The sequence below is a fragment of the Cherax quadricarinatus genome, chromosome 2 (genome assembly GCF_038502225.1).
Source record: "Cherax quadricarinatus isolate ZL_2023a chromosome 2, ASM3850222v1, whole genome shotgun sequence".
In the NCBI taxonomy this organism is placed as follows: domain Eukaryota; kingdom Metazoa; phylum Arthropoda; class Malacostraca; order Decapoda; family Parastacidae; genus Cherax; species Cherax quadricarinatus.
Window position 1 is genome coordinate 78,678,302 of NC_091293.1, and position 12,424 is coordinate 78,690,725.

General features: G+C 44.6%; 1 protein-coding gene across 3 annotated transcripts in view; it reads right to left on the reverse strand.

Annotated features, from left to right (window-relative positions):
• LOC128684246 (prestin-like) overlaps positions 1-12,424 on the reverse strand; it is an 88,104-nt gene that overhangs the window by 12,517 nt on the left and 63,163 nt on the right. For all 3 annotated transcript variants that reach the window (XM_070089556.1, XM_070089553.1, XM_070089548.1), the window contains 2 exons: positions 9,512-9,674; positions 3,576-3,752 (listed from right to left, as the gene is read on the reverse strand). In XM_070089556.1, the coding sequence (XP_069945657.1) occupies positions 3,576-3,752; positions 9,512-9,674 (340 nt within the window). The remainder of the gene's footprint in view (positions 1-3,575; positions 3,753-9,511; positions 9,675-12,424) is intronic.

Consider the following 12,424-nt stretch of genomic DNA (forward strand, 5'->3'; position numbering starts at 1 on the left):
ACGAGTCATGGTACGATATGAGGTATCACAGTGGGCACCTGTGACGGACAGGGTTCCACAGGGGTCGGTCCTAGGACCAGTGCTATTTCTGGTATATGTGAATGACATGATGGAAAGGATAGACTCAGAGGTATCCCTGTTCGTAGATGATGTGAAGTTAATGAGGAGAATTAAATCAGATGAAGACCAGGCAGGACTTCGAAGAGACTAGGACAGACTGGACACGTGGTCCAGCAACTGGCTTCTTGAATTCAACCCTGCCAAGTGCAAAGTCATGAAGATCGGAGAAGGGCAAAGAAGACCGCAGACAGAGTATAGACTAGGTGGCCAAGGACTGCAAACCTCGCTCAAGGAGAAATATCTTGGGGTGACCATGACACCGAGCATGTCTCCGGAGGCACACATCAACCAGATAACTGCTGCAGCATACGGGCGCCTGCCAAACCTATATACCTTAGTAAGGAATCGTTCAAGACACTGTACACTGTGTACATCAGGCCCATCCTGGAGTATGCAGCTCAAGTTTGGAACCCACACCTGGGCAAACACGTCAAGAAATTAGAGAAGTGCAAAGGTTTGCAACAAGGCTAGTTCCGGAGCTCAGGGCTATGTCCTACGAAGAAAGGTTGAGGGAAATCGGACTGACGACACTGGAGGACAGGCGAGTCACGGCAGACATGAAAATGACATGCAAAATACTGCGTGGAATAGATAAGGTAGACAGAGACAGGTTGTTCCAGAGAGGGGACACAGAAACAAGGGGTCATAATCGGAAGCTGAAGACTTAGACGAGTCATAAGGATGTTAGGAAGTATTTCTTCAGTCATAGAGTCGTCTGGAAGTGGAATAGCCTAACAAGTGATGTAGTGGAGGCAGGAACTATAAGACGAGGTATGACAAAGCTCTAGAAGCAGAGAGAGAGAGAGAGAGAGAGAGAGAGAGAGAGGACCTATTAGCGATCAGTGAAGAGGCGGGGCCAGGAGCTCTGTCTCGACCCCTGCAACCACAATTAGGTGAGTACAGTTAGGTGAGTACACACACACACACACACACACACACACACACACACACACACACACACACACACACACACACACACACACACACACACACACACAAGCAAACACATAGAGGAGAGGAGGACATAACTGAGCTGATAAATTTTCCGAGAACAGAGGGATACTCGAGGGGGAGACATCGGCCAGTTCAAGTGATTTTCTAGAAACGGTGCAGAGCAGGATCCTGCAGCAGAAACAATGGTTTTAAGAATCTACAACAAACTGGACAGTGTTCTTAGATCATGACAAAACAAGAATAGAATGATATAAGCTGAGAGGACACAGAGACGAAAGGAGCAAGAATGAGAGATCGAAGGCTAGAGTCATTAGGGGACAACCCGAGTCCAGTGAAGTAACAAGCTCAAACAACCACAGAACCACCCACAGAACCCCACAGCCAAACATATTATCCCTAAACAAACCACACTCCACACTCACACACCCCACCCAACTCAACTCGGTAGAACCACATAGCACCATGCCAGATCTCGCACTTCCTCAGCCCCCACAAATTCCCCAGAATACAGTGCTGGAGAGGAAACTGAAGGTTTGGTACACCAGCGCTGATGGAATAACGAATGAGTGGGAGGAGTGACACGAAAGAATCACAGAGGCACCACCAGACATCATAGCTCTCACAGAAACCAAGCTCACAGCTCAAAGGAATAATAACAGATGCCATCTTTCCAACTGGATATCGGATCCAGAGGAAAGACAGAGGAAATAGAGGGGGTGGAGGAGTTGCACTGATCATCAAAAAAAATGAAATTTTGAGGAGATAACAATGGAAGGCAGAGGAGAAGCGAGGGACTACATAATAGGAACACTTCAGAATGGAGGTCCCAAGGGAAGAATATGATGAGAGAAACAGAGCGATGTTTGACACACTGGCTGAAGTGGCCGAAAGGGCCCATGCGGGCAGGGCGAAGATACTGGCTGAGGATGGCTTCAATCACAAGGAAATTAAATGGGAAAACCTGTCGCCACACTGGGGCCCAGAAACGTGGAGGGCTAAGATAAGGAGGTGGTACTGCAAAACCTCATGCATCAACGCGCTAGGGACATTACCAGAGAGAGAGAGAGAGAGAGAGAGAGAGAGAGAGAGAGAGAGAGAGAAGAGAGGACAATCCAGCAAGACTGGTCCTTGTATTCACCTTGAGTAGTTTAGATACTGAGGACATCACATATGAAAGGCCCATCAGAGCTAGTGGTCACGTGGTCCTGAGCTTTGAATACATAGTAGTGCTACAAGTTGAGAGGGAAGCAGGAAAGGCAGGATGAACGAAGCCAAACTACAAAAGAGGTGTCTACACAGGCATGTGGAACTTTCTACACGAGGTTCAATAGGAAAGAAAATTGGCAAGAAAATCTGTAAATGATATGATGGAATATATGACAACAATATGTAGAGGAGCAGAGGAGAAATTTGTACCCAAGGACAACAGAAATAATGAGAAGGCCAAAGGTGTAGAAAGGCCAAAACTGAGTGCGCTAGAGAATGGAAGAAGTATAGAAGGCAAAGGACCCAGGAAACTAAGAAGATTAGTCGAGGAGCCAGAAATGAATATGCACAGATAAGGAGGGAGGCCCAGCGACAATAAGAAAAAATGACATAGCAGCGAAGGCCAAGTCTGACCCAAAGCTGTTGTACAGTTACATCAGGAGGAAAGCAGCAGTCAAAGACCAGGTTGAAGAAGGAAGGAAGGGAGACCATAAGAAACCACCGAGAAGTCTGTAAAGAGCTAGACAAGATATTTAAAAACGTATTTACAGTGGAGACAGAAACGACTCCAGAAAGCCGGGGTGGTGGGGTAAACCATCTAGTGATGAACACTATACATACAACCGAGGAGGAGGAGAAGAGGCTGCTAAGTGAACTAGATACCTCAAAGGTGATGGGGCTGTACAACATCTCTCTGTGTCCTGAGAGAGAGGGAGCAGAAACGCTCTGTGTACCACTTACAGCAATCTTCAACACTTCTACTGAAACAGGGCGACTACCTGAGGTATGGAAGACGTCAACTGTAGTCCCAGTTTTTAAGAAAGGAGACAGACACGTAGGACTAAACTACAGACCAGTGTCACTGACATACATAATATGCAAAGCCATGGAGAAGATTATCAGAAGAGTGTATATACACCTCTCGATGTATATACACTGAAAGATATACAACTCTCAGTTTATATAATATTGCCATGAACGAGCATTAATATCTGATAAAATAAGATTGGCTGTAAAAAAAAGTAGAAATTGAAGGAATAAAGTATGTATTAGTTGATAAGTTGCGTTGTAAACTTAGGGAAAACTTTTGTGTTACTTTTATGAAAAAAATATGTGTAAAAAAATACTCCTTCAAGGGAATGCATTAAAGTATTCATAAAAAATGATAATTATAGGAATTTTAACACCGAGACATTCTAAAACGTCTGCTTGCTGAGAAGACTTACAAAATGCCCAATTAAAATTCATCAGCTTCATTCTTAACAATGAAACTGTTTATTTAGCAGTATACTCACCATTGGAAGAGTTTCAAAGACTGGCCCAACAAACAGTAAAACCAGCAAAAGGATGCTGCAACAGACGAAGGAAGTTATCTGTGTCTTACCACCGGCAGCTTCCTGTATGAGAGAGCGAGCCAGTGACACAGCGATGGGAGCACAGCCGAAGAACGATCCAACCACGTTACTGGTGCCCTGGAAGTACATACGTAAAAACAATTATTTCAATATGTTTTTATGTAATTTATTACGTATCAACAAATGTTCTTTGAAAAAAAAAGGAATGTGAATATGAGGGACTGACTACCCCAAAGCTACATCTTTGATGATAGTAGATTGATTACATCATTCTTACATCTATACTGTTTCTGTCACAACCTCTGCATTCGACTGAAGAAGCCTCCTGAGTGGGCGAAACGTTTCGGAATAAAGATTGTTTAATTTTAAGTGTTACGTCATATCAGTAATATTATGTAGGGAACAGTGCCTGGTTCCAGACAGTATAGGACTCCACTTCTAGGAGGTGCTTGCTTAATAACGCCCTTATCTCACATACTGAGAGTACGGGTTTGATCCCGGCACGAGTGTAAACGTCGACCTGGCGGGTGTTCCGGGGGTCAACGCCCCCGCTGCCCAGTCCTTGACCCAGCATCCCAGTAGATCAGGGCTTGATCAACGAGGCTGTTATTTCTGACTGCACATTGTAAATCGTACGAACCACAGCCTAGCTGATCAGGTACAGACTTTAGGTATCTGTCCAACTCCTTCTTGAAGACAGAGAGGGGTATATTGGTAATTCTCCTTATGCATGGTGGGAAGCAGTTGAACAGTCTTGGGCCCTGGGCACTTATTGTGTTTTCTCTTGTTGTACTAATGGTGCCCCTACTTTTCATTGGTGGTACGTATGTTGCACCGTCTGCCTAGTCTTTTGCTTTCATAGGGAATGATTTCTGTGTTAAGATTTGAGACCAGTTCCAGTAGGATTTTCCATGTGTAAATTATCATGTACCTTTATCGTTTGCGCTTCAGGGAGTATAGGTCAAGTGGCTTCGAACATTTGCATCAATTAAGGTGTCTGACTAAACTTAGACGTTCATTGAAGGTTCTCTGTACATTCTCTAGATCTGTGATTCAACCTGCCTTGAATGGCGCTGTTAATGTACAACAGTATTCCGGCCTAGAGAAAACAAGTGATTTAAAAAGATTATAAATGACATGGCATCCCTTGTACTGGAGGTTCCTATTATCTATCTTTGTAAATGTTTCTTTACACCTGATCACTTAACAGTAAGTAGGTACCTGGGTGTTAGTCACCTTATACCTGCTGTCCCTGTTCGCCTAGCTGTAAGTAGGTACCTGGTTGTTAGTTACCTTACACCTGCTGTCCCTGTTCACCTAGCAGTAAGTAGGTACTTGGGTGTTAGATATCTTACACCTACTGCCCATGTTCACGTAGCGGTAGGTAGGTACCTGGGTGTTAGCCGCCTATTCCGGGTGGCATCCTGGGTGACAAGATTAACCTAAGTTGCCAGAAAAGCTCTTTCATACCGTATGTCAGTGTTATCAACTATGTCTTTATCAGTTGTACCGTGTACTGTGTACTTGTATTGTTATGATTATTATTTTTAATCGAGGTACTGTGAGATAGCGACTACTACATTTAGGCCTCTTCTCCTCCCTTAAGGAAACTCTCTCATTCATAAGCCTTGTGCGTGACTGTAAGTGGATGCTACAAGCCTGATGTGTGACTGTAAGTGGATGCTACAAGCCTGATGTGTGAGTGTAAGTGGATGCTACAAGCCTGATGTGTGAGTGTAAGTGGATGCTACAAGCCTGATGTGTGAGTGTAAGTGGATGCTTCTAGCCTGGTGTGTGAGTGTAAGTGGATGTTACAAGCCTGATGTGTGAGTGTAAGTGGATGCTACAAGCCTGGTGTGTGAGTGTAAGTGGATGCTACAAGCCTGATGTGTGAGTGTAAGTGGATGCTTCAAGCCTGGTGTGTGAGTGTAAGTGGATGCTACAAGCCTGATGTGTGAGTGTAAGTGGATGCTACAAGCCTGATGTGTGAGTGTAAGTGGATGCTACAAACCTGATGTGTGAGTGTAAGTGAATGCTACAAGCCTGGTGTGTGAGTGTAAGTGGATGCTATAAGCCTGGTGTGTGAGTGTAAGTGGATGCTACAAACCTGATGTGTGAGTGTAAGTGGATGCTACAAGCCTGATGTGTGAGTGTAAGTGGATGCTACAAGCCTGATGTGTGAGTGTAAGTGGATGCTACAAGCCTGATGTGTGAGTGTAAGTGAATGCTACAAGCCTGATGTGTGAGTGTAAGTGGATGCTACAAGCCTGATGTGTGAGTGTAAGTGGATGCTACAAGCCTGATGTGTGAGTGTAAGTGGATGCTACAAGCCTGATGTGTGAGTGTAAGTGAATGCTACAAGCCTGGTGTGTGAGTGTAAGTGGATGCTAGAAGCCTGGTGTGTGAGTGTAAGTGGATGCTACAAGCCTGATGTGTGAGTGTAAGTGGATGCTACAACCCTGGTGTGTGAGTGTAAGTGGATGCTACAAGCCTGATGTGTGAGTGTAAGTGGATGCTACAAGCCTGGTGTGTGAGTGTAAGTGGATGCTACAAACCTGATGTGTGAGTGTAAGTGGATGTTACGAGCCTGATGTATGAGTGTGAGTGGATGCTACAAGCCTGATGTATGAGTGTAAGTGGATGCTACAAACCTGATGTGTGAGTGTAAGTGGATGATACAAGCCTGGTGTGTGAGTGTAAGTGGATGCTACAAGCCTGATGTGTGAGTGTAAGTGGATGCTACAAGCCTGATGTGTGAGTGTGAGTGGATGCTACAAGCCTGGTGTGTGAGTGTAAGTGGATGCTACAAGCCTGGTGTGTGAGTGTAAGTGGATGCTACAAGCCTGATGTGTGAGTGTAAGTGGATGCTACAGGCCTGATGTGTGAGTGTAAGTGGATGCTACAAGCCTGGTGTGTGAGTGTAAGTGGATGCTACAAGCCTGGTTTGTGAGTGTAAGTGGATGCTACAAGCCTGCTGTGTGAGTGTAAGTGGATACTACAAGCCTGGTGTGTGAGTGTAAGTGGATGCTACAAGCTTGACGTGTTAGAGAAAGTGGATGCTACAAGCCTGATGTGTGAGTGTAAATGGATGATACAAGCCTGATGTGTGTGTAAATGGATGCTGCAAGCCTGGTGCGTGAGTGTAAGTGGATGCTACAAGCCTGATGTGTGAGTGTAAGTGAATGCTACAAGCCTGGTGTGTGAGTGTAAGTGGATGCTACAAGCCTGGTGTGTGAGTGTAAGTGGATGCTACAAGCCTTGTGTGTGAGTGTAAGTGGATGCTGCATGCCTGGTGTGTGAGTGTAAGTGGATGCTACAAGCTTGATGTGTTAGAGAAAGTGGATGCTACAAGCCTGGTGTGTGAGTGTAAATGGATGATACAAGCCTTGTGTGTGAGTGTAAGTGGATGCTGCATGCCTGGTGTGTGAGTGTAAGTGGATGCTACAAGCCTGATGTGTGAGTGTAAGTGAATGCTACAAGCCTGGTGTGTGAGTGTAAGTGGATGCTACAAGCCTGGTGTGTGAGTGTAAGTGGATGCTACAAGACTGATGTGTGAGCGTAAGTGGATGCTACAAGCTTGATATGTAAGAGAAAGTGGATGCTACAAGCCTGGTGTGTGAGTGTAAGTGGATGCTACAAGCCTGATGTGCGAGTGTAAGTGGATGCTACAAGCCTGATGTGCGAGTGTAAGTGGATGCTACAAGCCTGGTGTGTGAATGTAAGTGGATGCTACAAGCCTGGTGTGTGAGTGTGAGTGGATGCTACAAGCCTGATGTGTGAGTGTAAGTGGGCGCTACAACCCTGGTGTGTGAGTGTAAGTGGATGCTACAAGCCTGGTGTGTGTGTGAGTGGGTGCTACAAGCTTTGTGTGACTGTAGTTGGGTGCTATAAGCCTGGTATGGGAATTTAGGTGGGTGCTACAAGCCTTGTGTGTGAGTGTAGGTGGATGCTTCAAGCCTGGTATGTGAGTGTTGATGGGTGTTACAATCTATGTGTGTTAGTGTAGGTGGGAGCTACAAGCCTGGAATATGAGTGTTGACTGGTGCTACAAGCCTGGTGAGTATACAGGTCTAGTGTGTGAATGTAGGTGGGTGCTACAAACCTTGTGTGGGAGTATGGGTAGGTGCTACAAGCCTGGTGTGTGGATATAGGTAGGTGTGGGATGTAGGTACGAGCCTGGTGTGGGACTGTAGATCGGTGCCACAAGTCGTATGTGTGAGTGTAGGTGGATGCTACAAGTTTGGTGTGTGAGTGTAGGTAGGTGTTATAAGCCTGGTGTATGTGAGTGCTACAAGCCTGGTTTGAGTGTAGTTGTATTCTACAAGCCTGGTGTTGGAGGGTGCTACAAGCCTTCTGTGTGAGTGGAGGTGTTTGCAACAAGCATGGTGTTGGAGTATAGGTGGGTGCTACAAGCCTGGTGTATGAGCGTAGGCGAGTGAGTGCTGCAAGCCTGGTGTGGGAGTGTAGGTGGGTGCTACAGGCCTGGTGTGTGAGTGTAGGTGGGTGCTACAATCATGGTGTGTGAGTGTAGGTGGGTGCTACAAGCTAGGTGTGTGGATGAAGGTGGGTGCTACGAGCCTGGTGTGTGAGTGTAGGTGGGTGCTATAAACATGGTGTGGGAGTATATGAGGGCGCTACAAACTTGGTGTGTGGATGAACGTGGGTGCTACAAGCCTGGTGTGTGAGTGAAGGTGGATGCTTCAAGTCTGCTGTGAAAATGTAGGTGGTTGCTACAAGCCTTGTGTGTGAGTGTAGGTTGGCGCTACAAGCCTGGTGTGTAAGTGTAGGTGGATGCTACAAGCCTGGTGTGGCTGTAGCGCATGAGACATGAGCCATACACTAGCTATGTCTAGCATATGTAATCCACCTTATCACCTTATAAGGCATTAAAATCTTGAGGAATGAGCCACCCACTATCATAAAATAAATTACGATGACTAAGAAATGACGAAAAATATAAATTATGTGATAAGATCTTGAAAATACCAGTGGAAGGCTTCGGTCAGATGACCAAAAGCTCCAGTGGAGGGTTATTATATGACTAAAACCCGCGTGAGGAAACAATTGTCCTGTTTCCTAACCAATCTTACCTAAGCTAACCTTGAAAATACCAGATAAAATAGACTCCAAGAGGGATTATGAAAAATTATATATCAATAATTTTATAGTAGTCAGTTCATATTCAGCTTGGTATACTTAAAAATATGCGATTAGAGACATGACAGATTAATGAAAAATGTATTATATGGATGATAACCTCATTGACAGACTGGAGGAAAAAATGGTTGACACGATGACAACTTAAGTACAACCATGAACAAGACAAAAAGGCACAATACCGTGACCAGAACAATACACAATTAATCAGCACATAGGAGAATGAAACGTATGTGATGATGAACGGAAGTGAAACATGTATATGCAATAAAATGGTTAAAAATGGAACAGAACAGTAGGTAGTATGCTAAAACCTGCGGTAAAATTTTGCGTCTGCATAGACAACAAAACACACAAGAATATAGACGAGTCTTTCGTAACTTCCAATACAAAAGAGCAGAGACAACAAGATTTGGTCTTACATAACCTCAAATACAATAGAAATATATCTACTTTAACTTTAACTATGTAAATAAGCACAATGGATCTTATCAATCTCAAAGAAAAACCGTACCCGGCAACACTCGTGGAAATGTCAGATTTATTGTAAAAATAACTTAGAAAAAGATTTTTATTCTTGTTCCTTTTGCAGTAATTATTACAAAATCAATCAACTTTGATGTACCAAGCAGTTAGATTTTGTGCATTAGTACATATATTTAACATATTTTTAACTATTTTTAAGAAGAGACAGTAGTAGGGTCAAGAACTGGTCTTACCAGAGCATAAAGTTCCTGAGTGCCGTCAACTTTATAGTGGTGTCTCTTTGCGAAGCCTCTCGCCTTAGAGAAGGACACCGTGAAGGCCACCACACAGATGATAGCACAGTCAGTAACTATTTTGGGCATCAGCTCAATGGGAGGTACTGTAGGTGTTGGTAATCTGACGGAAAGAAAACAGAAAAGTTTCTGATTTTATTATTGCTCATAGACGAGTTTTTTTCCAAATACTTTAATATATATAACAGAATACAATTCATACACACAAAAAACTCTTAAATGAAATAGCTAATTAGTTTGGCCTGAAATACGCAAACACACACACACACACACACACACACACACACACACACACACACACACACACACACACACGAATACACAGTAGAGCTACAAGTGGAGGGAGAAGCAGGAAGGCCAGGACGAATGAAGCCAAACTACAAGAAAGGGGCTACACAGGAATGAGGAACTACCTGAACGGGGTTCAGTGGGACAGAGAACTGGCAGGGAAGCCAGTTAATGAGATGATGGAATATGTAGCAACAAAATGCAAGGAGGCTGAGGAGAGGTTTGTACCCAAGGGTAACAGGATTAATGAAAAAGCCAGGATGAGCCCATGGTTTACCCAAAGGTGCAGGGAGGCAAAAACCAAGTGTGCTAGGGAATGGAAGAAATATAGAAGGCAAAGGACCCAGGAGAATAAGGAGAACAGTCGTAGAGCCAGAAACGAATATGCACAGATAAGAAGGGAGGCCCAAAGACAATATGAAAATGACATAGCAGCAAAAGCCAAATCTGACCCGAAACTGTTGTACAGCCACATCAGGAGGAAAACAACAGTCAAGGACCAGGTAATCAGGCTAAGGAAGGAAGGAGGAGAGACAACAAGAAATGACCGTGAAGTATGTGAAGAACTCAACAAGAGATTCAAAGAAGTGTTCACAGAGGAGACAGAAGGGACTCCAGAAAGACGGAGAGGTGGGGCACACCACCAAGTGCTGGACACAGTGCACACAACCGAGGAAGAAGTGAAGAGGCTTCTGAGTGAGCTAGATACCTCAAAGGCAATGGGGCTAAATAACATCTCCCCATGGGTATTGAGAGAGGGAGCAGAGGCGCTATGTGTACCCCTAACAACAATATTCAATACATCTATCGAAACAGGGAGATTGCCTGAGGCATGGAAGACAGCAAATGTAGTCCCAATCTTTAAAAAAGGAGACAGACATGAAGCATTAAACTACAGACCAGTGTCACTGACATGTACAGTATGCAAAATCATGGAGAAGATTATCAGGAGAAGAGTGGTGGAACACCTAGAAAGGAATGATCTCATCAACAGCAGCCAACATGGTTTCAGGGACGGGAAATCCTGTGTCACAAACCTACTGGAGTTCTATGACATGGTGACAGCAGTAAGACAAGAGAGAGAGGGGTGGGTGGATTGCATTTTCTTGGACTGCAAGAAGGCGTTTGACACAGTTCCACACAAGAGATTGGTGCAAAAACTGGAGGACCAAGCAGGGATAACAGGGAAAGCACTTCAATGGATCAGGGAATACTTGTCAGGAAGACAGCAGCGAGTCATGGTACGTGGTGAGGTGTCAGAGTGGGCACCGGTGACCAGCGGGGTCCCGCAGGGGTCAGTCCTAGGACCAGTGCTGTTTCTGGTATTTGTGAACGACATGACGGAAGGAATAGACTCTGAGGTGTCCCTGTTTGCAGATGACGTGAAGTTGATGAGAAGAATTCACTCGATCGAAGACCAGGCAGAACTACAAAGGGATCTGGACAGGCTGCAGACCTGGTCCAGCAATTGGCTCCTGGAGTTCAATCCCACCAAGTGCAAAGTCATGAAGATTGGGGAAGGGCAAAGAAGGCCGCAGACGGAGTACAGTCTAGGGGGTCAGAGACTACAAACCTCACTCAAGGGAAAAGATCTTGGGGTGAGTATAACACCAGGCACATCTCCTGAAGCGCACATCAACCAAATAACTGCTGCAGCATATGGGCGCCTAGCAAACCTCAGAACAGCATTCCGACATCTTAATAAGGAATCATTCAGGACCCTGTACACCGTGTATGTTAGGCCCATATTGGAGTATGCGGCACCAGTTTGGAACCCACACCTAGCCAAGCACGTGAAGAAACTAGAGAAAGTGTAAAGGTTTGCAACAAGACTAGTCCCAGAGCTAAGAGGTATGTCCTACGAGGAGAGGTTAAGGGAAATCAACCTGACGACACTGGAGGACAGGAGAGATAGGGGGGACATGATAACGACATACAAAATACTGAGAGGAATTGACAAGGTGGACAAAGACAGGATGTTCCAGAGATTGGACACAGTAACAAGGGGACACAGTTGGAAGCTGAAGACACAGATGAATCACAGGGATGTTAGGAAGTATTTCTTCAGCCACAGAGTAGTCAGTAAGTGGAATAGTTTGGGAAGCGATGTAGTGGAGGCAGGATCCATACATAGCTTTAAGCAGAGGTATGATGAAGCTCACGGCTCAGGGAGAGTGACCTAGTAGCGATCAGTGAAGAGGCGGGGCCAGGAGCTCGGACTCGACCCCCGCAACCTCAACTAGGTCAACTAGGTGAGTACACACACATCTCTCCGTATACATACATACATAAATTAAGCTCCTTGATTGACTTAAATGATTTTAACATGGTTAATTTTGATGTTACTTCTTTGTTTACAAAAGATCCTGTTGATGATTTATTAAGTTTCTTATCTGAAGAACTCGTTAATTATGATTTACCATTGCAAGTTCCTAATATCATTAAACTTATTAAACTTTGCATTGTTGATGCAAAATTTGTATTTAATGATAAATTTTACACTCAGAAGTTTGGTATGGCAATGGGAAATCCTCTTTCACCTGTTCTTAGTAACCTATACATGGA